This window comes from Myotis yumanensis, unplaced genomic scaffold (genome assembly GCF_028538775.1).
Source record: "Myotis yumanensis isolate MYYU_CA2020_CCGP unplaced genomic scaffold, mMyoYum1.0.hap1 SCAF_4, whole genome shotgun sequence".
Taxonomy (NCBI): Eukaryota; Metazoa; Chordata; class Mammalia; order Chiroptera; family Vespertilionidae; genus Myotis; species Myotis yumanensis.
The window spans coordinates 110,974,356-111,000,282 of NW_027223755.1; the positions used below are offsets into that span (position 1 = coordinate 110,974,356).

The 25,927-nt window shown below is 42.8% G+C and overlaps 1 protein-coding gene and 1 non-coding gene across 2 annotated transcripts in view; both read left to right on the top strand.

Moving 5' to 3' along the window:
• Positions 1-25,721, top strand: part of CDR2 (cerebellar degeneration related protein 2) — a 41,578-nt gene extending 15,857 nt beyond the window's left edge. The window contains exons 3-5 of the mRNA XM_070413694.1: positions 21,847-21,995; positions 22,245-22,406; positions 23,872-25,721. Coding sequence (XP_070269795.1) covers positions 21,847-21,995; positions 22,245-22,406; positions 23,872-24,706 — 1,146 coding nt within the window. The 3' untranslated portion in view covers positions 24,707-25,721. The remainder of the gene's footprint in view (positions 1-21,846; positions 21,996-22,244; positions 22,407-23,871) is intronic.
• On the top strand, positions 3,656-3,777 carry LOC139009677 (small nucleolar RNA SNORA26). Its single transcript, XR_011471391.1, has one exon. It is a non-coding gene; the product is annotated as a small nucleolar RNA SNORA26 (small nucleolar RNA).
• Positions 25,722-25,927: the final 206 nt, after the last annotated feature.

A 25,927-nucleotide genomic window follows, 5' to 3' on the forward strand; every position in this document is an offset into this window, starting at 1 on the left:
ATGTATTCTCTCCTGAGAAATGTTCCATATGTACTTGAAAAGAATACATATTCTGCTGCTTTGGGGTAAAATTGTTCTAAAAATATCAAATTCATTCAGCTGTAATGTGTCATTTAGGGACCATGTTACCTTGTTGATTTTCTTTCTGGATGATCTATCCATTGATGTTAATGGGTTCTTAAAGTCCCCTACTATGACTATACTATCAATCTCTCCCTTTATGTCTATCAATGTTTGCTTTATATAATTAGCTGCTGCTACACTGGAACATAAATGTTTACAAGGGTTATATCCTCTCTTTGTTTTGATCGTTTTGTCATTATGAAATGCCCTTCTTTGTCTCTTGTTAGAGCCTTTGTTTTAAAGTCTTTTTAGTCTGATATAAGTATTGCTACCAAGCTTTTTTATTTGTTTCCATTTGCATAAAATGTTTCTCATTTCTTTACTTTCAGTCTGTGTCTTTTTATCTATCTGACGTTGGTCTCTTTTTAAAAATATATATATTTTATTGACTTTTTACAGAGAGGAAGGGAGAGAGATAGAGCGAAACATTGATCAGCTGCCTCCTGCACACCTCCTACTGGGGATGTGCCCGCAACCAAGGTACATGCCCTTGACCAGAATCGAACCTGGGACCTTTCAGTCCGCAGGTCGATGCTCTGTCCACTGAGCCAAACCAGTTAGGGCTGAAGTTGGTCTCTTGTAGGCAACATATGTATGCATCTTGTGTTCTTATTCATTCAGTCACTCTGCCTTTTGATTGAAGCATTTAATCCATTTACTTTTAAAATAATTATTGATAGGTATGTATTGCCTTTTTACTGTTCATATTTTTTTCTTCTTTCTCCTTTTTTATTCTCTAACATTTCTCATAATGATAACTACTTTATTTTTTTCAGTTCTGGGAGGCTCATTGTCTTTCCTTTGATTCTAAATTGTAGCCTTGCTGGGTAGAGTAATTTGGCTGTAGGACCATGCTTTTCATCAGTTTGACTGTTTTGTGCCAATCCATTCTGGCCTCCAAAGTTTCTGTTGAGAAATCAGCTGACAGTCTTATGGGAGTTCCCTTGTAGGTAACTAACTGCTTTTCTCTTGCTACTTTTTTTTATATCATATATTTTTATTGATTTCAGAGAGGAAGGGAGAAGGAGAGAGAGTTAGAAACATCAATGATGAGAGAGAATCGTTGGTTGGCTGCCTCCTTCATGCCCCCCACTGGGGATCAAGCCCGCAACCCAGGCATGTGCCCTTGGCTGGAATCGAACCTGGGACCCTTCAGTCCACAGGCTGACGCTCTATCCACTGAGCCAACCCAGCTAGGGCTCTCTTGATACTTTTAAGATTCTCTGTCTTTCACTTTTTGCATTTAATTATCAAGTGTCTTGGTGTGGGTCTCCCTGTGCTTCCTGGATTTAGGTCTATTTCCTTCACCAAGTTAGGAAAGTTTTTCATCATCATTTCTTCATATAGATTCTCAATCCCTTGCTCTCTCGTTTCCTTCTGGTACCACTATGATGTGAATGTTGTTACACTTGATGTTGTCCCAAAGGTCCCTTAAACTATCCTTATATATGTATATATTTTTAAAATATATTTTTATTTATTCCAGAGAGGGAGAGAGAGAGATAGAAACATCAATGATGAGAGAGAATCATTGATTGGCTGCCTCCTGCACGCCCCCCACTGGGGATCTAGCCCACAACCTGGGCATGTGCCCCGACTGGAATCAAACCCGGGACCCTTCAGTCTGCAGACCGACGCTTTATCCACTGAGCCAAACCAGCTAGGGCATATCCTTATGTTTTTTAAATTCTTTCTTCTTTCTTGCTGTTATGATTTTGTGCTTTCTACTACCTTGTCTTCCCAAATTAATGATTTGATTCTCTGCTTCATCTAATCTGTTGATTCCTTCTAGTTTAGTCTTCATTTCAGATACTGTATTCTTCATTTCTGACTGGTTCTTTTTTATGGTTTCTATCACTGAGTTAATCTATTCTTCCTCTAAGTTCATTAAATATCCTTATACCAGTGTTTTGAGTTCTTTATCTGGTAGATTTCTTGCCTCTGTTTCATTTACTTCTTTTTCTGGAGTTTTGTCCTGTTCTTTCATTTGGCCATGTTTCTTTGTCTCCTAATTTTGGCTACCTTCCAGGTGTTTGTTTCTATATATAGGTTGATCTCCTATCTCTCCCAGTCTTGATAGGGTAACCATATGTAGTAGGTGTCCTTTGGAGCCCAGTGGCATAGTCTTCCTGGTCACCTGAGTCTGGTGCTCCAGGAGTGTCCCTGGTATGGGTTGTGTGTGCTCTCCTGTTGTAATTGAGCCTTCATTGCTGTTGGCACATCAATGGGTGCGATTGACCCTCAGGCTGTCTGCAAGGAGGTCTGATGCTTTTGTAAAAGTACCCAGGCAGCCCTGACCAGTTTGTCTCAGTGGTTAGAGCAGGGGTGAGCAAACTTTTTGACTCGAGGGCCACAATGGGTTCTTAAACTGGACCGGAGGGCCAGAACAAAAGCATGGATGGAGTGTTTGTGTGAACTAATATGAATTCAAAGTAAATATCATTACATAAAAGGGTACGGTCTTTTTTTTTTTTTTTAGTTTTATTCATTTCAAACGGGCCAGATCCGGCCCGCGGGCCGTAGTTTGCCCACGGCTGGGTTAGAGCATCAGCCCTAGAAACAAAGGGTGGTGGGTTCAATATCCAGTCAAGGCTCCTCAGTTGCAGGTTCAAGCCCCAGCCCTGGTTGGGGTACGTGCTGGAGGCAACCAGTTGATGAGTCTCTCACATCAATGTTTCTCTCCCTCCCCCTTTTCCCTCCCTTTTACTCTCTCTAAAGATCAATGGAAAAAATATTTTCAGGTGAGGATTAAAAAAAAAAAAATTGTTCTACTAAAGGGTACCCATTACATGCATATAACCTAATTCTCTACTAAAAGATGACCCTTGTCTTAATTCAAATCTTATTATGTCAGTTTTTTCTTCTAAGTAAATTCTTTTATTGAAATATACATTCAGAAAAAAGCACAAATCCTTAGTATATAGTTCAATGAATTTTTATAAAGTAAACATACCCTGAAACCAACACCCAGATAAGAAATGGGAATTTTATCGGCTCTTCCAGTCACCACGCCCACTAACCAGCATTCTACACCCTAGGTTAGCTTAGCCTGTTTTTGAACTTTACATGAATGGAATCATTTGTACAAGTTTTAAACTAACTTCTCAGAATGTTTATTAGGAGTTTTCCTGATTAGAAAAGTAATACATGATTATTTTTTAAATTTAGAAAAATATGTAGTTGAAAATCAGAGTCAGGTCTTATCCCACCAACCCAGAGAAATTATAAATGGGATAGTTCAGAAAAATGGTCTTAGAACACACTACTCATGGTGAATGAAGAATAGTGAAGCCATAGCTGGTTTGGCTCAGTGGATAGAGCGTTGGCCTGCGGACTGAAAGGTCCCAGGTTCGATTCCGGTCAAGGGCATGTACCTTGGTTGCGGGCACATCCCCAGTAGGAGGTGTGCAGGAGGCAGCTGATTGATGTTTCTCTCTAATCAATGTTTCTAACTCTCTATCTCTCTCCCCTCCTATCTGTAAAATCAATAAAAAATATATTTAAAAAAAAAAGAATAGTGCGGCCCTTTACGGTGCCCTTTCAAGGTTGATGCAGTGCCTTAAGGGGCTAACACAGAAGGGTAAACTAAGTCTCCATAAAACCCAGAGAAGAGATGGTAAAACTCGTCTTTGGACCCTGTCTGGAGTCACAGTTGGAGAAAAACAAAAGAATAGTGCAAATACTAGGTGACTGGTGAAAATACTAGCATAAAACTCCCAAACTGTGACTTGTAATGGAAACAGACAACTAGGAAACTGTCAAAGGGCATTTCTAAATAGAACTAACTACAAGTATGCTTTCAAAGACTGTCACAGGGTTTCAAACAGTCCTCATAAAAATCGATCAGTATTATGTTGGGCATCATTTTTAATGTAAAGAGATTAAATTATTGAAAGTAATGATTGACTTCAAATACGCCTATAGCCTTTGTCACTTTTATTCAGTGTTAATCTGAGCAGCTAATTTTTCAAGAATTCAGAACAAATTTTTCCCGAGATGAGAAGGAAGAAAGAAGCTTTGCAGAATAATGAGATCTGACACCCTCAGACAAAATCAGATTCTCTTAAAGTGCCAAGAATCATAGAAGCAGCCTCCACAGCCTTGTATTTGTGTTGCTTCTCTTCTTGGAACCTTCATTATCCCCACAGGAGTTGTCCCTCCCACTCAGAGTAGTCTGGCCTATAGAAAAGAATGAAATCTTACCATTTGGGACAGCGTGGATAGGCCTAGAGGGTATTATGCTAAGTGAAATAAGCCAGTCAGAGAAAGACAAATACCATATAATCTCACTTACATGTGGAACCTAAAGAACAAAATAAATGAACAAACAAAACTAAAACAGACTCATAGATACAGAGAACAGACTGATGGTTGCCAGAGGGGAAGCGGGTTTGGGGCCTGGGTGAAGAAGGTGAAGGAATAAGAAGTGCAAATTGGTAGTTGCAGAATAGCCATGGGGATGTAAAGTACAGCATAGAGAATATAGTCAATAATATTTTGATAACTGTACGGTGCCAGGTGGGTACTAGAAATATCGGGGGGAACACTTTGTAAAGTATATGATTGTCTAACCACTATGCTGTACACCTGAAACTAATCTTCTATACTAATATAAAGGGTAATATGCTAATTAGACTGGATAGACTGGATGTCCTTCCAGACAAAGCCGCAGCGGCTGCGAGGGCCGAGGGTAGGCGGCTGCAGTGGCTGGCAGTGGCAGCAGCAGTGGGGTGATGGGGGTGGCGCCTTCCTCTGATCGCCCGGTCACCTCCCGCAGATATCCCCTGAGGGCTCCCAGACTGTGAGAGGGGGCAGGCTGGGTTGAAGGACAACCCTTCTCTCTCCCCCCCCCCCCCCCCCCAACTCAAGTGCATGAATTTTCATGCACTGGGTCTCTAGTATAAAATAATATTGAAAGTAAACTGAAATTGAAAAATAAATAAACTTAAAAAAATAACAAAGGGTAGCCCTAGCCAGTTTTGCTCAGTGGATACAGCTTCAGCCTGCAGACCACAGGGTCCCAGGTTCGATTCTGGTTTAAGGGCACATACCTTGGTTGCAGGCTCCCCAGCCCAGGCCCTGGTCAGTGCTCATGCAGGAGGCAACCAATCAATGTGTTTCTCTCATATCGATGTTTCTCTTTCTTTCCCTCTCTCTTCCACTCTCCCTAAAGATCAATGGGGAAAAAAATATCTTCAGGTGAGGATTAACAAAACAAAAAAAGAAATCAAATCTTAAAAAGGGGGGGTAAAAGAAAAGAACAAAGTAGTCTGGCCTTTTAAGGAATCCTTTTAAGAGCTCATGTCTTTGGAAATTTTAAAGTATTTTATGCTTCCTTTACTACACGTATCAATATTTTACTGTATGTTATACTTATTTTACTCTCTCCTCCCCCCTCCCTCATTTCCCATTGCAACATTGAAGGCTGTTGCTGTATTTATTCATGGTCTTTTGCACATAGTAGATAATCAGTAAATACTTGTTGAAATCAGTTATCTTAACAAGACCAATAAATAGTTTATGAAACTCTTTCAATAATTCCTAAACTATGGGTCTCTACCTATGTAGAAGGATCTCTGGCCTCAGTGTTAGAAGGTTCAGGTTTAAGCCCTCCATTCTATATCAAATAGCTACAGACCTTAGGCATGTGAATTACCTCTCAGATCCTGTTTGCTCCATGTGTAATAGTGATAGGAATAGTGATTGGGACAGGGTTGTTTTGAGGGGAAGAATTATTTAAGTATATATATTTTGGACAATATAAATTGTTGCACAGTTTATCCATATTTTAAGAATTTTAGTAATAAAAGAATCTTAATTCTGAAAAAATCAATTTATTTCAATTACTGGAAAATAGACCTTAAAAACAAGGCACAGTCATCCAGTCAGTGTGGCTCAGTGGTTGAGTGTTGACACATGAACAAGGTTTTATAATGGTTCGATTGCCAGTTAGGGCACATGCCCAGGTTGCAGTTTGATCCCCCGTGTGGGGCGTGCAGGGGACAGCTGATCAATGATTCTCATCATTGATGTTTCTATCTTTCCCTCTTCTTTCCTCTATGAAATCAATAAAAACATTTAATGAGGGAAAAAACAACAACAAGCCACACTTTTAATAGTGAAAATAGAGGTGGTTTTTATTTTCACATTCATACTCCCACCCCCCCCCTAAATTTCCTAAAGGGTAAACAATAATATTTTAATCAGGGTAAAAAGGCTTTTCAAAGGTAATAGGAAATATTTCTTCAGTATTGTGGAATGTCATTTTGATACTATATTGAGAGGATTTGGGCTTAATTCTTAATATAAGAATAATCCCAACATTGCATAGAAGCCAAATTTCCATTCCATTCCTTAGGCATTTTTAGTTTGGATTGTTGCCGGGACTAACAGCAGACCCTGAGTGACGGATGAATGATTATTCTGACACGTGTTTCTGTGAAAGAGAGGGCTAAGGGACTGCCTGGCTTAAGGAACCAGACAGCCCCATTTGCCTGCCTCCTTAGGCTTTTATTGTAGCAACAGCTGAACTAAAAATTAACCTCTAGATACTATTAGCAGAGTAAGTATCCTTGAGAAAATACATGTATCTGTAGTGTCTTTAAAACAAGGACGTTTTGAAGTCTAAACATAAAGATCCTAGTAAAACACCCAAGGCTCAGACTTCTTTGGAAAAGTCAAGGTAGGGGCTGCCGCCTTCGGCAAGGTCCCCTAGAGGCCCCCAACCTTTCAGAGAATCCTCCTTACAGACTTTCCAACCAAGTCCCATGCTTCCCTACATCTTGTGTCTGTTGTTTTCCTGGATTCTAGCTCAGGGTCCTACAATTGCAAATAGTTAACACGTTAAGTGCCATGTTAGGCACCGGTGACTGACTATATACTTTCCGTCCGGACCTCGTCAGTCACTGGTGCTGCCAGCATTTCGGTGAAATTGGATATTGTGGGCTAAACAGAAGGGAAGACAAAACAGACTTGGCTCTTAACATGTTAATATAATCCTGTGGGACTTTCTTTTTCATGTTTGCCTCATTAGTAAAGGTGGCCTATTTTGTAGCTTTTGTGCATAACCTGAACTTTGTGTTCATAGTTGAGGTGACCTTCTGTGCAAATATCAAGACATGTTTGAGATAACTCACTGCACTTAAACTTTGACAATCTTGCCTATAAGTTGACCCTTTTTGCTACCCCCATGTCCTCCTCCCACTGTTTGCTTAAATGTCTCCCTTTCCCCTGTTTAATATATCAAATACTTTTGTATAGGAACTCTTTTTGGCACTTGAATTTTAGGATCCAGTCAGATTCATTTGAAACTGTGTATTAAAGATTCTGAATTGAGAAAACCAGAATATTAGAAGCATATCTGTGTTCCTTTAAGGGTAGAAAATGAACTAATCCATTTCCTTCTACATTCAGAAAAAAATGGTAGGTGCTCATTTAAAATTCCAGAAAGCAAGCCTTAAAGCAGCATCTGACTGCATAGACCAGGGGTGGGCAAACTTTTTGACTCGAGGGCCACAATGGGTTCTTAAACTGGACCGGAGGGCCAGAACAAAAGCATGGATGGAGTGTTTGTGTGAACTAATATAAATTCAAAGTAAACATCATTACATAAAAGGGCACGGTCTTTTTTTTTTTTTAGTTTTATTCATTTCAAACGGGCCGGATTTGGCCCACGGGCCGTAGTTTGCCCACGGCTGGTACAGACTGATGATTCTCTGGCCTTAAGTCAGTACTTGCTGAGAGATCTAATAATTTCTCTTTTAAGTTGCTGACCAATTTGGACTCCTTTGCTAGGTAACCAATCACAGATTCTTGGAGAAGTGAAGGGTTTTCTGCTTAGTTTTAATAATAAGATTAAACTCCGACCATGTGAAAACAAGCTCCCTGCCATTTTTTGGATTATCTTTAAAGCCAAGTTCTGTAAGGAGCAAAGTATCACAAGGTCTTCCTAAATCATTTCATTTTGTTTTTATCACAGGCTTTTTTTAAAAAAAATGATTGATTTTAGAGAGAGAGGGAGAGAGAAACATCAGTTTGTTGTCACACTTATTTATGCATTCATTGGTTAATTCTTGTATGTCCCCTGATCGGGGATAGATCTAGCAACCTTGGCATATCAGGACGATGCTCCAAACAACTGAGCTCCCCAGCCAGTGCTATCACGTACGTATCAAGTGAAGGGGTCTTACTCTCGTTTTTCAAATAGGCTCTTTGTGCTTAGTTGCATATTGACTTGTTTCTTTACATTGGCCATAACTCTAATTTGAGCATCTTGAAAAAGGGGCAACAACTTGGAACTCACATAATACCTGGTAGGGATTATAGATGACTCTTTCAGATTACCAAGGCATATGGATGCTGTGGGCATAAATATGTGGAAATAATCTGTAAATGCAATAAGAAGGGAGAGAATTGGTGGCTAATAGAGTCTTTTTCTGAGAGGGCTATCACCAAAGCCCTTCTCAAAATCTTTAAGTCTCTGGACATGTCACAGTTTTGAGTTGTACAAAGCATGACAAGCTGTTGTGAAGAGAGGTCTAGAAATGGCCATTCAACCAGTATTTTTTAGGTCTCTACTATGTGTCAGAAATTGTGCTAAATGGGCCACATATATAAGGGGAGATTTAGAAAGACAATGACATTGCTTGGCCAGTGTGCTTCAGTGGTTGATTGTTGACCTATGTATGAACCAAGAGGTCATCAGTTGGATTCCCGGTCAGAGCACACGCCTGGGTTGCAGACCCGATCCCCAGTGCGGGGCATGTGGGAAGCAGCCAATTGATGTTTCTCTCTCATCAATGTTTCTATCACTCTCCCTTTCTCTCTCAAATCAATAAAAACATTAAAAAAAGAAAGGAAGGCCCTAACCGGTTTGGCTCAGTGGATAGAGCGTCGGCCTGCAGACTGAAGGGTCCTGGGTTCAGTTCCTGTCAAGGGTACATGTCTGGGTTGCGGGCTCGATCCCAGATGGGGTGGGGGGAGTGCAGGAGGCAGCTGATCAATGATTCTCTCTTATCATTGATGTTTCTCTCTCTCTCTCCCTTTCGGAAATCAATAAAAATATATACTTATAAAAAAGAAACTATGACATTAATAAGTAAATAGTTCAGTTATTTATTACATGTTAAGTGTTTTGAGGGAAATTAATGGGGTGCCTTGGGCGAAGTGGTCTGAAAAGGCTTTAGAGAGAGGCCTGAAGGGTAATGGGGACTCTTGACCACTTTTGTGTCGTGCATCCCTTTGGAGGTCTACTGAGGCCTGTCATGTTCCTCTCAGAATACACAAAACACGAAGAATTATACCGGGAATCTATTCTTGAATGCCTATCAAAATGTTGGGAAAAAAGGATGTATGATTAGTAATAAGAGTGTATCTTTATGAATACATTAATGGCAATCTAAAAACTACTGTAATTTCAAATAGTGTAAATCGAGATTTCTGCTGCAAACAATGAAAATATCGTTTCTATTGGTGGTGAATTCCTAGATTTCTATTGATGGTGAGTTCCTAGAATTGGTGGTGAATTTCTAGAATTGATGGTGAATTCCTAGATTTCTATTGGTGATGAATACCACCATCTATCTAAATAGGGTACTATGCAAATTGTTGGGACGCTGTCATGTAAGGACCGATCAGCAGGCTGCGTGCATAGGGAGGTGTGGGCGGAGCTGCGAGCATAGTGTGTCTGGAGGCGCCAGCAAACCCAGCCCCTCCTCTGGCCCCACCCCTGATCAGCCTCTCCCACCCCAATTGAGGGTGTCCTGTTGTCTTGTTACATTTGTATTTATACCAGTTGATTTTAATCCTATCAATTTCTATTCCAAAGGTTAGGGCGTTTCTTATCTCCATTCCAGGGAGTAAAGATTATGTAGCTTAAACGGGATTGTTCGTAGTTAAAGTGATTAACTACCCGCCTGGCACTTAGTTAAGGGGTTTTATTCCCTCCCTAACTTAAGGGAAAAATCCCTACCTGGGGAAACAACCTTTCTCGGAAAGGTGACCTTGGTTAAAACACATAGCGCCAAGAAGGGGAGCAAACATATTAAGAACAGTATGCCATATACGCCAGGTCCCTTGAAACATATGCTGTGCAGATGTTTCTTCCCTGCAGCGACTGTGTCAAGCAGCAAGGATGGACCGGCTCCCGGCACTTCCCGATGTCCCAAGCCCAGCTCGAGCTTGGTCAAAGCCCCTGGTCAGCTCTGCCGCTTGCCTTCCAGGTTCGGCTAGCCCTGATCCGGCTGGCGTTGCGCTCAGAGAAGCAGCTGCCACTAGGCTGTTAAATAAGAGAAATCAAAGAGCCGAGAGTAAATATCCTCCTAGCCCCTTCCTACACCCCCAGACGAGGAGGGCTGGGATGGGGGTAATGGAAAATGACTGCTGCTTTGCAATTTATAATGAATAGACTCCTGCTATGTAGAGAGGAGAGCTGATTCGTTTCCAGCAACACCTGGCATGTTCCCTGCCCCAACTCTGAAACCTGACAGCACCTAGCAAAGGTGTGTCTGCACAGCCACGTTGGCCTGGCTCCTGGAACTCTGGGAGCAAGTTTGAGCTGCATTGATTTAAAAAATAATAATAATAAAGATTGGAAAGCACCTCTTTGTACTCAAATGGCACTATAAAATGCAGATTACAGCATCTGATTTTGTCTTCTGTGTTGATTTTGAGGCAAGCGCAAATAGGTTCACGGGAAAAGCAGAAAAAAACAAAGGGAAAGGGAGAGGTTCTGCCATCCACAGCACTGAACATTGTTTTTTGTGTTTTTTTGTTATTTTTCCTTCTATTCTTCAGGTCAGTATATGCCATTTAAACCACTTATGGCATTAGGTAATGAGCTAATGCTTCCTCTATTAAGAGCAAGCAGCGGTGCCTTTCATATGAGTCGCATACATTTAATCCATTCAAATGGAGCATACTGAGTGGTATGTGTCATTATATAAAGAACTTGGCATTATGATGCTATCTGGCTGAAGATGTTATTTGTTTTGCAATTTAGAGAATGTAAACAAATCAGGCATTGAAAATGAATGTGCATGCTTAAATGCATGACTTTATTTTCATCCGTAACGACCAAATGACTGGTCACCAGGAGATGCATTGATGGGTCCCCTGGCATAGCAGGTCTGGGGTCTCGTGGTGTGGCGGGTCTGGGTGGGGCTGTGTGGCGCGGGCCAGGGCTGGGGGACCTGAGGCCACACCCTCCTGCCCTGGCGCTGTGAGATGTAGGCTGCGTCCCCCTCCTGATGGGGCTTGACAGGGTGGGGCCAGCTGGGTCTTGGTGTCGCCCAATGGGGGTGGGGCCAGCCAGACACTTCTATTATAGAGAACGGGCAAATAGCAAATAGCAATATTAAAATATTTCCTCTAATTAATTTCCTTTTAATGTGCATAAATTTCGTGCACTGGGCCACTAGTTCATAATAGAAGGAAATGCTAAATTTCATTTAGAAGGTAGTGAAGATGAAGGTGTAACTTTCCCCACATCCAAGTTTACAAGACCCTCTCAATTTTATCCATGAATCCCAGTTTAACTGCCGGATTAGAAAGGTGAGCGGAGAGTAGGCTAAAGGTCTTATCAAGGAACCATGAGTGAGGCAGCTCCAAAACTTTAGGGTAAATGTACCCGCTGAGTGTGAAATAAGGAAGACAATAGCTAACAGATGAAGCTGGAAAAAACATTTAAGAGACAGTTGGGAAAGGATTAACACTGAAACATGAGAGATGATATTAAGGAATTATTGGAGTTTTTAGGTTGGTTGGAATTATGGTTAAATTAAAAGTGTATCGTTTAGAAATACATAGATATGTATATACTTGAATTAGATGTCTTAGATTTGCTTTAAAATGATTGAAGATGAGAAATATGGAAGCGATGAAACAAGATTGATTGTTTTGATAATTGTTGAAACAGGATGGTGAATAGAAGAAGGTTCATTAAACCACTTTCTCTGCATTTATATATGTTTGAAATTATCTATAATAGAAAGTTTAATAACGTAGTAGATAAGATTAGCCATCTGTAAAGACTCAATATTTGGGTGGGCTGAGAAACTAGGAAGAGGTTATGGTAAGTAGTATGTGATTTCAGAGGATTATGATTCTAAAAACATCAAAATATAACATGGCAAGATCGACAAACAAGAGAAACCAAGATGGCGGCATAGGTTAACGCCGGAGTTTGCTGCCTCGAACAACCACTTCAAAAATACAACTAAAAGACGGAATGGACATCACCCAGAACCACAGGAAGGCTGGCTGAGTGGAAATCCTACAACGAGAAGGAAAGAGAAATCCATACCGAGACTCAGAGGAGGCGCAGTGCGGAAGTGAAATACTAAGGTGCAGAGTGCATGTGGAGCGGGCCGGCGGCGGAGGGCGCGATTGTTGTTTTCAATCGGGAGGGAGTTTCAGACTCTGAGCTCCAGATCCGGGCGAGTCTCTAGGGACCCAGACTCAAACAGGAGAAGCGGGACTGTCTGGCTTTGGTCGGAACTTGAATGCAGTTTTCTCTCCCGGGACTCTGAGAGGCAGAGCCCCTGGGGACGGATCTGAGAGCAGCCATAACTTCTCGCTCCGACCGCCCTGTAGATCCCCGGGGACCCGCCCCGCCCAAGTCCTGCACAGAGGCATTTTCCGGATAGCCTTAGGCAAACGCTAGACTAGCACCGCCCTAGAGATCCTTCACAGAAGCTCTCCCACTGCAGACACAGCTGACTCTCCTAGCCAGTTAGCCTGGAGGTCAATTCACCCCCAGTATTGCCGACAACAATCAAGGCTTAACTACAACAAGACTGCGCACAAAGACCACAAGGGGGTGCACCAAGAAAGCATAAAATATGCGGAGACAAAGAAACATGACAGAAATGGAGGATATAGAACTAAAAAACGCACTTTTAAGGTCTTTCAATAATTTTCTAGAAACTGCCGATAAACTTGATGAGATCCTCAAGAAATCTAATGAGACCCTCGATGTTGTGATAAAGAACCAACTAGAAATTAAGCATACACTGACTGAAATAAAGAATATTATACAGACACCCAACAGCAGACCAGAGGAGCACAATAATCAAGTCAAAGATTTGAAATGTGAAGAAGCAAAAAACACCCAACCGGAAAAGCAAAATGAAAAAAGAATCTGAAAATATGAAGATAGTGTAAGGAGCCTCTGGGACAGTTTCAAGCGTTCCAACATCAGAATTATAGGGGTGCCAGAAGATGAGAGACAGCAAGATATTGAAAACCTGTTCGAAGAAATAATGACAGAAAACTTCCCCCACCTGGTAAAAGAAATGGACTTACAGGTCCAAGAAGTGCAGAGAACCCCAAACAAAAGGAATCCAAAGAGGACCACACCAAGACACATCATAATTAAAATGCCAAGAGCAAAAGACAAAGAGAGAATCTTAAAAGCAGCAAGAGAAAGAGACTCAATTACCTACAAGGGAATACCCATACGACTGTCAGCTGATTTCTCAACAGAAACTTTGCAGGCCAGAAGGGAATGGCAAGAAATATTCAAAGTGCTGAATACCAAGAACCTACAACCAAGATTACTTTATCCAGCAAAGCTATCATTCAGAATTGAAGGTCAGATAAAGAGCTTCACAGATAAGGAAAAACTAAAGGAGTTCATCAGCACTAAACCAGTATTATACGAAATGCTGAAAGGTATCCTTTAAGAAGAGGAAGAAGAAGAAAAAGGTAAAGATACAAATTATGAACAACAAACATGCATCTATCAACAAGTGAATCTAAGAATCAAGTGAATAAATAATCTGATGTACAGAATGAACTGGTGATTATAATAGAATCAGGGACATAGAAAGGGAATGGACTGACTATTCTTGGGGGGGAAGGGGAGTGGGAGATGCGGGAAGAGACTGGACAAAAATCGTGCACCTATGGATGAGGACAGTGGGTGGGGAGTGAGGGCGGAGGGTGGGGCGGGAACTGGGAGGAGGGGAGTTATGGGGGGGGAGGAGGAACAAATGTAATAATCTGAACAATAAAGATTTAATTAAATATATATATATATATATATATATATATATATATATATATATATATAACATGGTAGAGAATGCTACTTTATACAGTTATTATATAGCCTAATCTTTTCTAAAAGTATATTTTTATTGATCTCAGGAAGGGAGAGGGAGAGAGAGATAGAAATATCAGTGATGAGAGAGAATCATTGATCGGCAGCCTCCTGCACACCCCACATTGGGTATCAAGCCTGCAACCTGGGCATGTGCCCTGACCAGCAATTGAACCATGATCTCCTGGTTCATGTGTCGACGCTCAGCTACTGAGCCCCTGCTGGGCTGTAGCCTAATCTTAATGACCAACTGCAACTAAACTAAGTCCTCAGAAGGGAAATGGTTAGGTTAAGCTTAAGAATTGTTGCCCTGGCTGGATAACCCAGTTGGTTAGAGCATCATCTGATACACCAAGGTTGTGTGTTGGATCCCCAGTCAGGGCACATGCAAGAATCCAATAAATGCATAAATAAGTGGAACAACAAATTAATGTTTTTCATTCTTTCAAGTCAATCAATTAAAGTATTTTTTAGCTCTAGTCAGTTTGGCTCAGTGGATAGAGAGAGCGTCAGCCTGTGGACTGAAGGGTCCCAGGTTTGATTCCAGTCAAGAGCATATTGCCAAGTTGCAGGCTTGATCCCCAGTAGGGGGTGTGCAGAAGGCAGCCAACCAATGATCCCCATCATTAATGTTCCTATCTCTCTCTGAAATCAATAAAAATATATTTTTAAAAAAAATTTTAAATTATTTATCCAAGTGAATGCTTCTATCTCCCAGACCCAAGAAAAGGACATTGGGGGAGGGGAAGCTTCCAGGATTTTCCATGTCCAAAATCAATATTTCTCTACTAATTGTGATCCATGAACCACTTGTACTAATATCACCTGGATTTTTGCTAAAAATGTAGAATTCTGGCTTTACTTCAGTCTCACTGAATGAGAACTCTAGGGGAAAGGGCTCAGGTTTCTATACTTCAGTAATCCTCCAGGTGAATCTTGGCACATGTAAAGTTTGAAAACTGGAACTACATAAAGATAACAATAGCTACCTCTTATTGAACAGTTTTTTCGTATGCCAGATACCATGCTGAACCCTTTACAGACATAGCACCTTTATGAGGTAGATGATAAGGTGATCTCACCTTAGAAAAATTCAGTTACTTGCTGAAAGTCACCAGTTAAAAATGGCAAAGTGGGACCTCAAACCAGTTTCTGATCCTAAAGCCTATGCTCTTAGCCACTAGCCCACTGTCTCCCATTATTAGGCTGTCTCTTTTCTCTGAGCCTTTGCCCACCCAAAGGCTTCTGTGGGAATTGACTTCTCACCTGCCCTTTATGGGGTAGATGTGTCCTGCAAAGATAGGAATATTTCAGTCATGAGGCAGGAACAGTTCCAGTTGTAAATTAATATGTAGTGTCTGGTCCATGCATTAGCCTTCTTTTTAAGTTGTTGTGGATAGGTCCCAAAGAGTATTTGAGACTTATACTTGGTATAGGTAACTTTCTCTCTCTCTCTGGCCGCTTTTAAGATTCTTACTTTGTCGTTGGAGTTTGCCAATTTAATTATAATGTGCCTTGGTGTTGGTCTTTTGGGGTTCATTTTGTTTGGGGCTCTGTGAGCTTCTTAGGTTTGTATGAGTTTTTTCTTCCCTATATCAGGGAAGTTTTCTGTCATTATTTCTTCATACAGGTTTTCTATTCCTTGCTCAGTTTCCTCTCCTTCTGGCACCCCTATTATGCGGATGTTGTTTCGTTTCATGTTGTCCCAAAGCTCTCTTAGGCTCTCCTCCTGCTTTTTAATTTTTTTTTTCTAGAAGCTGCTCTGCTTGAGTATTTTTTCCTACCTTGTCTCCTAGCTCACTATGCAGTCCTCTGTTTCTTCTAGTCTACTTTTGATGCTTTTTATTGAGTTCTTTATAGCAGTGATGTCATTTTTCATTTCTTCTTGGTTCTTTTTCATTTCCTCTTGGTTCTTACACATATTGTTGAATTTGTCTTCCATTTTTTTCATCCACCTTATGACCATTTCTCTGAATTCTTTCTCTTACAGGTTGTTTGCCTCCATTTTGTTTACTTCCTTTTCTGGTGATACCTGTTTTTCTTTCATATGCAGGCTGTTTCTTTGCCTCCCCATGATCTCTCTTCTCCAGGTGTCTGGTTATGTAGTTCTCTCTCTCCTGCGTTGATTTAAAGGCACAAAATACAACACACCAAGGCACAACGCACAAGGCACTGAACACAAATGTATTCACAATACTAATAACCCCAAATAAAGGTGATCACCAGAGAAAAGAGAGTTGGGGGATAAGAAAGAAAGAAGAAGAGAAAAAGAGAGAAAGAAAAAAGAGGGGATAAAAGAGTGCAAAAATAAAATTGGGAAAAGGAAAAAAAAGTAAGAGAGAAAAGAAAGAATGAAATAGAAGAGGGGAAAAAACTATTTATATGGGGAGAAAACTCCAATAGAACAGCCACTAATCTCAACAAAAGCCAGCAACAAATACCTAGAGATGAATGCAAACTACAAACAACAACTAATATCAAGTGAGGTGAGGGAAAACAGCAAAAAATAACCAAAAAAAAAATAAAAGAAGTGAGACAATCTCACAAACAAGCATAAAAAACCCCAATATATTCAACAATCAAGCAAACAACAACAAAACGACAGAGAGAGAAAAATTTGGATAGTGAAGAAAGAGAATAGAGAGGTGTATATGGACTTAGAGCAGGGATTAGAAATTAGATATATAAGTAGGGTGAAATTTTAACGGTGGGTAAAAAGAAGGAATAGAGAAAATCTAAAGCAGGAATAGGGTAAGAGAAACAGGACAACAAAAGGGAAAAAGTGAGGAAGAGAATGTTGGCATAAAGGTAAAGTTGAGATAGAGTAAAATGATGCTAAAGGAAAGATGAAAATAGAATGTAGAACACTAATACTAAAATAAAGAGAAAATAAAATTACACTTTTTTTAAAAAAAAAGGTAAAATAGTAGTAGTAATAATACTGGTTAAAAATTAAAATGTAATAATTAAAAAAGTAAAATCAAATGAGGAAAAAAGAAAAAAATTTAGTTTCTTAAGTAAAAGATGAAAAAAAAAAATTTTTCAGTAGTGAAGGTCATTCATTTCCTCTACTGTTCTGTTTGGCACATCTGTTTCCTAGTCAGAACAGTATTGAAGTTCCCTGTGTTCCACTGCTCCTCTGTATTATAAGCCACAGTCCTGATTTTCAAGCAGGCAGTACTTCTTTGTTTCTTATGCTCCTTTATTTGTGTTTATACAAGAGTCAATTTGTGATTCAACCCCTGGGTGGCAGTGTTTCTGGATTGACCTCCGTGTCTATAGGTCCTCTCTAGCTTTTGTTTAGATTCTGTTTTCCCTGCGGCACTTAATACTGGTTTGGGGGAATGGGCTGCCCCAGAGATGATTCTCTGATCTTTATTCCCCGCTCTGATCCCCAGGTTCCACAAAAACATCTTTCCCCTGCAGTTTCTTAGAGTGTCCCCAATTGGGTGATCCTATGTATTGGGCTTAGTAATCAAAAGCAAGGTTTTAAAGAGGAAAAAGAAAAATTAAAAAAAGAGAGAGAGAGAAAACAAGCCAGAGTAAGAGCATGAACTCTGGTGCAAGTCTGTGCACTCGTTTTTCCCCTTGCGTCTAAGCAGCCGGCACACTGTTAAAATTTTTAGGCCGCCCTTTTGTACCCAGTTCAGTTATGGGTTGTTTTTTAGAGTTCCCTTCTGTTTGCAGCCCTGCAGATCCCCTTCAACATTCGCGGATCACGCCAGCCCCAACGGCCACGGACTTTTCCTCTAGCTCTCGCCACGCGCGTTTCTCTGTCCTGCCCAAAATCCCAGGCGAAATCTGACCTTTCCGTGAGGGGGTGCAGAGCTCCTTCGAATCCACATGCATTCGCTGCTTGGGGACTGGTGTTCCCAGGTTCACAGTTGTTCGCTGGGTGCCGTTGTAGATTCCTGGGATTTTCAGGCTTCTGACAACATCACCTCTCCCCTTCAAGATGGTGTGGTCTCCATGTCAGAGCCGGTCGCTCCGGGAGGGATCCCAGCAGCAGTGGAAGCTGTCCAGTCAGGGGAACCCCGTCCGGCAGTCCCCAACAGTCCCCTGGAGTATAACTGTCCCTCAACTCACACACTCTCTGTGTGACCACACACTCTCCCTTTGTTCTCCCACTCACACACTATCTTGCAGTCTGCCTTCCTGCCAGCAGCCATCTTCCAATCCTCCTATACTTGGTATAAAGTAACTTGAAATTTTTCTGCAACTATTAGTATACTAGAGGCCTGGTACAAAAAATTTGTGCACTGGGGGGGGGGGGGGGTGGTGTCCCTCAGCCCAGCCTGCACCCTCTCCAATCTGGGACCCCTCAGGGGATGTCCGACTGCTGGTTTAGGCCCGATTCCTGTGGGCAGTAGGATATCCCTCTCACAATCCAGGACTGCTGGCTCCCAACCGCTCACCTGCCTGCTTGCCTGATTTCCCCTAACCGCTTCTGCCTGCCATCCGGTCACCCCCTAACCACTCCCCTGCCAGCCTGATCGACGTCTAACTGCTTCCCTGCCGGCCCCATCGCCCCAACTGCCCTCCCCTGCAGACCCGGTCGCCCCCAACTGTCCTCCACTGCTGGCCTGGTTGGCCCTAACTGCCCTCCCCCACTGGCCATCTTGTGACTGTGGGCGCCACCATCTTTGAGGGCAGGGCAGTCAATTAGCATATTCCCTCCTTATTGGCTGTGGGTGCCACCATCTTTGCGACGGCATGAGGGTCAATTAGCATGTTCCCTCTTTATTAGATAGGATATTTCCTGTGATTCTAAACCTTTTTTCCACTCCAGTATTCCTCCAAGAGATTGAACACATGCCTGTCAGTGACAGCAATCTGCTGTGACATTAATAGCCAGAGGACAAGATTAAGAGCACCCCCCTGCAGTTCTGAAAGGCTTCTTCCAAGAGACTTCACTGGTCAGTGTCCCAGGGACCAGGAGAACCAGTGGGACTTGGAGCAAAGAGTAGGCACAGACTCCACAGGGATCATGCACTGTGCTGCTTATCTCCTTTCTTTGGTACCTACAAGTGGGTGTGAACAATTTTCAACCTCTTGTACAATTCTGAACCCAAAAGGGTTATAAAACAAGATTTTTTTCCTTAAGTTTACAGCAATTTATTTGGCAGCAAACCCTGAACTGAGACTATTATGCTCTTTATCATAATTGTTGATGCAGAAATATTAATGCTTGATTACAGGGTGATACCCAGACCTCACTGGAGATGTTACAAAGTGTGTGTGGCATGTGCCATGTTGTCTTATTAAATTTTAAAGAATTTTCCAAACCACTTTTGGCCCCAAGAGTTTAGATGAGCCCTAACCGGTTTGGCTCAGTGGGTCCCAGGTTCGATTCCGGGCAAGGGCACATGCCCAGGTTGCGGACTCGAGCAGGAGGCAGCCAATCAATGATTCTCTCTCATCATGGATGTTTCTATTTCTCTCTCCCTCTTCCATCCTCTCTGAAATTAATAAAAAAATATTTAAATAAAAAAAAAAGAGTTTAGATGAGAAAGTTGAAATTGTGAGAGCTGATTTCTCAACACATTGCTCCCAAGTTATGTGACCAGATTTGAAAAAAGGCCATGTGTTTTCTTCCAGCTCTGCTACACTGCCGTTTAAAGAGCCCATTCAGATCATTTATCCTGTTGTTTGAAAAGTCGGTTAGCTTTGCAAATACTTGTATCTTATATAATAAAAGCCTAGTATGCAAATTGACCAAATGGCAGAACGACCAGTCACTATGATGAGCACTGATCGCCAGGGGGCAGATGCTCAATATAGGAGCTGCCCCCTGGTGGTCAGTGCACTCCTACAGGGGGAGTAGTGCTCAGCCACAAGCCGGGCTCATGGCTGACAAGCACAGCGGCGGTGGCAGGAGCCTCTCCCACCTCCGCTGCAGGCAGGCGGTAAGGAATGAGGGGTTTCGGACTGCGAGAGGGCGCAGGCCATGCTGAAGAACCCCACTCCCCACCCCCAGTGCACGAATCTTGTGCACCAGGCCTCTAGTAGCTCTATAAAAAGCCCCAAGAAATGTGTTTTTAAAGTAATATCTTTGGTCTGTTGTCATTTGGTCATTGTAATGCTTCAGACTTACCTTTTTCTTTCCAGAGAAGTCCTATAAATATTTCATTTGGAATATTACTGTTTCTGTGTCTTCAGGTGGAATCGAGTAGGAAATCAAAGTAACCGAATGCCGAGGCATTGATTAGACTATGATTATTCCCCTTATCCTTGCCATTTAGAAAGCAATGTAGCAGCATCAAAATAAGTAATTTTTTCATGAATAGGGTTATGGTGATAACATTTTCAGAATTAAAAATAACAAGTCTTTGAATAATGAGCTAAAATATCTTTCTGATTAACTCAGTGTTATCACCACACCCCCTTCAGGTTTTTTTTACTTAGAGAGAAAGAAAATGATTTTTTTCCAAGTGCAAATCACCTGAAATCCTCCACTTTAGGCTTTCTTATTTCTGTAAAACATGAAACTTTTGCTTAAACATGATCATGTTTTCTGTGCTTTTTCTCTGTGAGATCACTCTCTCTCTCATGAGATTCTTCCTGCTGAGTGTGAATTTTGCATGTTGTGTGCTTTGTAAGGCTTGACTGCCCTCCGTGGTGCACAGGGGGTTTGTAAGCACTAGGGGAACTGAGCGTGTAGAGCATGGCCTGGACTCACCTTCTCTGAAGACAGGTAGCTTAATTGGGATTTAAAGTTCCTCTTTTCATAAAACAAACCTGTGGTATTGTGGTGTAATAGAAATTATACAGCCTGGCTGGTGTGTCTCAGTGGTTTAGCATCAACTCATGAATCAGGAGGTCACAGTTCGATTACCGGTCAGGGCACATGCCCAGGTTGCGGGCTTGATCCCCATTACGGGGCATGCAGGAAGGCAGCCAATCAATGATTTTCTCTTATCATTGATGTTTCTCTCCTTCTCCTGTCCTCTCTGAAATCAATAAAAAAAAAATACTAGTATATATTTTTAAGAAATTATATATTTGCTCTTTGTCCCCAGTTCCTGGCATAGAGCTCGTAAAAACCTTGGAATGTCCTGACTGATAGGATCGGGACTGGTTGCCAAAGGAAGGCTAGAACTCTCAGCCCAGCTCCAGCCTCTGGGGAGGGGACAGGGACTGGAGATTGTACTCAGGCACCAATGGCAACATGGTGATGATCTAATCAGTCGTGCCTATGTAATGAGGCTTTGATGAAACTCTGAAACGAGGTGCTAGGAGGGTGGGTGGTGTGTCTGGAGAGGGGTGGACACTGTGCCCTCCCCAGCCCCACAGCTTGCCCTGTCATCTCTTCTTTTTGGCTGTTCCTGAGTTGATTCCTTTATAAATAAACCAGTAAATGCATGTGAAGCACTTTCTTGAGTTCTGTGAATTGTTGTAGCAAATTATTGAACCTAAGGGGAGGTCATGGGACCCTCCAAATTATAGGTGGTTGGCCAGAAGTACAGGCAACCCATGGGACTTGCATCTGAAGTGTGGGCAGTTTTGTGAAACTGAGCCTCACGACCTGTGGGGTCACTAACTCCAGGGAGTTGGTGTCAGAATTGCATTGCAGGACCCCAGGTGTTCACTGTGTGACTGGGCGCATCCACCTTCTCTTCCAGTACCTGACCAAGCAGGTGGAGCTCCTGCGGCAGATGAATGAGCAGCATGCGAAGGTTTATGAGCAGCTAGATGTCACTGCAAGGGAGCTAGAAGAAACAAATCAAAAGCTTGTTGCTGACAGCAAGGCCTCACAGCAGAAGATTCTGAGGTAAACTTTCTGAAATTCATTGAGGAAGCCCAGGGCACGGGAGTCATTTAGTATAAACTAGAATAGAGCATGACTGTCGTGGGTTTGGGTTAGTATGGGGTAAGGTTTAATTCTTTATGAGGAATAGATTAGGGAGCAGTCCCTTCCAATTAAGAAAACCCAGTTTGAGTGACTGGCAGCTAATCTCTCCTCACTGCTGTGCCCTCAATTCATGTGATAAGCAGCAATGGCTCTGTCTGTCCCTCACAGCCTGACTGAAACAATCGAATGCCTGCAAGCCAACATCGATCACCTCCAGGGCCAAGTGGAGGAGCTGAAGTCATCTGGCCAAGGGAGAAGGAGCCAGGGAAAGCGTGGCCAAAAGTCGGCACCCAGCTTCTCGGGTCTGAAAGAGCTGTATGACTTACGCCAGTAAGAGCCCACCTTCCACAGGGCATGCACATACGGGAGCATCTCCGCACAGATGCCATCTGCATTCCTGTAGACTCAAAATATATTTAAGAAACATCACGTGGCTGTTAGACCACCAGTGGTTTGAACAAACCACTAACCGCAAATCATAGAGTTCTTGGGCATTAGCAATTTCATGGAAATTCATTTTCTAAAGTCTTGGGAGCATTTATTTCCATGCTATTAATGTGCTAAATCTTAGTTTAAAAGATAAAATGCAGTACTTCTGATAGACTACAAATTTGGGGGTTATATTTTACATTAGAGTGAAGAAAAAAATTGAAACTTCAGTAAAACAGAAATCCCAGTGAACGGTTTTTATGCCTAAAGAAATGCCTTTATAATTTAGTTATGAGATTGAATTTTTACTTAAAACTATTGAACACCGGCTGTGGTCAGGTGCTGTGCTAGACATGAAGAGTGTCAAGTAAAATAGACATAGCTTCTGCCCTCCTTCAAGGAGTTTTCCATCCCATGAGAGACAGATGAACAAATCTTCACACAGATAAATACAGTTACAAGTTGCCAAGGATCCTGAACAGGGAGAGAGGCCAGCTCTGTGTTGATGGTTCTCACTCTTGGCTTGGTTCATGAGATCACCTGCTGAGTTTTTCCAACTGCAATACAAGTGATTCCCTCAGTCTAAATCAGAACCTCTGGGTGTGGGTGAAAAGCTGCCAGGTGAGTCTGATGTACACTGCTGGTTAAAAACCACTACAGCAATGGCTGCATATTATGAACCACACAGAGAGCTTGGAAAAACCCCAAGTCCAGGCAGCAGACCATTTAGGTCAGCATTGGGGTGAAGAGGGGGGCGAGGTAGGGGGGATGGAGGCATCAGTAATTTTTTTTTAAAAAAACTTTAATATATTTTATTGATTTTTTTACAGAGAGGAAAGGAGAGGGATAGAGAGTTAGAAACATCGATGAGAGAGAAACATTGATCAGCTGCCTCCTGCACACCCCCCTGGGGATGTGCCTGCAAACAAGGTATATGCCCTTGACCAGAATCAAACCTGGGACCCTTCAGTCCACAGGCCGACGCTCTATCCACTGAGCCAAACCAGTTAGGGCGCAGGCATCAGTAATTTTTAAGACTACCCTGGAGAGTCTAATCTCTCCAAGGCCGAGAACACTGGCCGTTCTGGCTCCCTTGAAAGCTAATAGTCAGACCACTGGTCTTTGGGAATGGGTGTTCTAGACACTTTTCATGTTTAAAAAAGTTAGTCTAAAAATTATATTTTCAAATCTGTTTTATTTTCCCACTTCACACAATTTCTTTTTAGCCATTGCTCTAGTGAGGGATAGGCAAAAATTAGGTCCCTGTCACAGCTCCTCAAAAATACTTAGCTGAAAAGAATCACGACTCTTCCTCTCACCATTCTCAGTTGGCTTGGTTAATATATTCTTTCCATATTTTCCCTAGACACTTTGTGTATGACCATGTGTTTGCAGAAAAGATCACTTCCTTGCCAAGTCAGCCAAGCCCCGATGAAGAAGAAAACAAGCATTTGAAGAAGGCAGTGAGGACGCTGCAGGCACAGCTGAGCCTGGAGCGGCAGAGGCGGGTGGCCTTGGAGGAGGAGTACGGGCTTGTGCTGAAGGAGAACAATGAGCTGGAGCAGCAGCTGGGGGCCACTGGCGCCTACCAGGCCCGGGCGCTGGAGCTGGAGGCTGAGGTGGCTGAAATGCGGCGGGTGCTGCAGTCGGAGCGTCCCTTCGTGAATGGGGTCGAAAAGCTGGTACCCGACTCCCTATTTGTCCCTTTCAAAGAGCCTGGCCAGAGCCTGCTGGAGGAGATGCTGCTGACGGTGCCCGAGGCCCAGCGGAGGCCCCTCAAGCGCAGCAGCAGTGAGACGGTGCTCAGCAGCTTGGCCGGCGGTGACATCGTGAAGGGCCACGAGGAGACCTGCATCCGGAGGGCCAAGGCTGTGAAGCAGAGGGGTGTGTCCCTGCTGCAGGAAGTGGACACACAGTATAGCGCCCTGAAGGCCAAGTACGAGGAGCTGCTGAAGAAGTGCCAACAGCAGGAGGGGGACTCACTGTCCCACAAGGCTGTGCAGACTGCCAGGGCTCCAGCCAGGGACCCAGCTTCCAGGGACCCACCTGCTGCTGGTGCCCCCGAGCCTGCTGGGTCCCCCACCAGCACACCACCTCCCGAATACAAAGCACTCTTTGAGGAGATCTTCAGCTGCATCCAGAAGACGAAGCAGGAGATTGATGAGCAGAGAATGAAATATCGCTCTCTCCCCTCCCCTTAATGGGGCCTCCAGCTCCCCTGCTCATTTCCTATCTCCCATCCCCCTTCTCCCACTCAGACATGTTTGTAGACCCCAAAGCCTGAAGTTGCTCACTACTTTGCTGACTCAGCAAGTGTGTATACAGTGAGGAAAGAGGATGGCTCCTGGTATCAGTTTCCTAACCCAGGTGCCTTCAGGCCCCGCAGTAAGCCCCTCCCATGACAAACTGGCCTCTGGCCGGCGCTGACTAGGCTGCCATTCTCGAGAAGCCCCGGAGCAGTGGGGGCAGAGCGGTGGTCCTGGAGAGGTAGGCCTGGAGCCTCCATAGCGTGTACTTACATACACAGTGCCTGCTACACTGGGAAAGGGCCGGGGAAACCGAGCTAAGGCCATCCCTGCTGCCTCCTGGCTTAACGTCTCAAAAATGTGGAAGTCAACCACCAACCTGAACTGTTCCCAAGCACTGTTGGATACTGTGAATTCATGAAGACCATTTAGGAGAAAGTAGGGGTCTAATCCAAAGAAACAGTATTAACCATTACTCCACACCTTAGAGTTTCCTTTGCTACCAGTGGAACTGTGACAGGTAATCCTAACAGACCTAAAGCACTGAGCACCCTGCAGAAAGGCGAGCTCTGCTGGACCCAAGTTCGCCTGTCAGCCTGCGCTCCACCCCAAAGGCCTCCACCCCCGTCCAGGTGTGTTCACGCAAAGTGCAGCGTTAGGGTAGCCGAGCACACACCTATTTCCTTTCTTAAATACAAACGGGGAAAAGCTCTCCTGTGCTGTCTGAGCTGCTGACCTGCTCAGTGCCTGCGGCTCCTGTCAGGGGTTGGGCTTGGCTGCAGGAACCCCATCTGCTGCTTTACTGAACAGTGTTGGCGTCATTCTAACTGTGGAAATGGATGACTCCTTGCACTTGCATACTTTAATTTAAAACTATTTAAGAGAACTGAGGTTCCAGTAATTGTATATATTTTTCTAAAAACCAAATAAAACTACCTATGAAAATAAACAAATGGGTCTGTTGCTTATTAATTTAAGCTTAAGCCATTTCACTGTTGTAACCAACTATTCACTCTTTTTTCTTCCAACAAACATTAGGAAATTTGATGATTTTGTTAAAATTATTTTTAGGGAGAGAGAGAGAGAGAAAGAGAAAGAGAAAAAGAGAGAAAGAAATATCTGTGGGCTGCTTCCGACACATCCCCTACTGGGCATGTGCCCTGACTGAGAATCAAA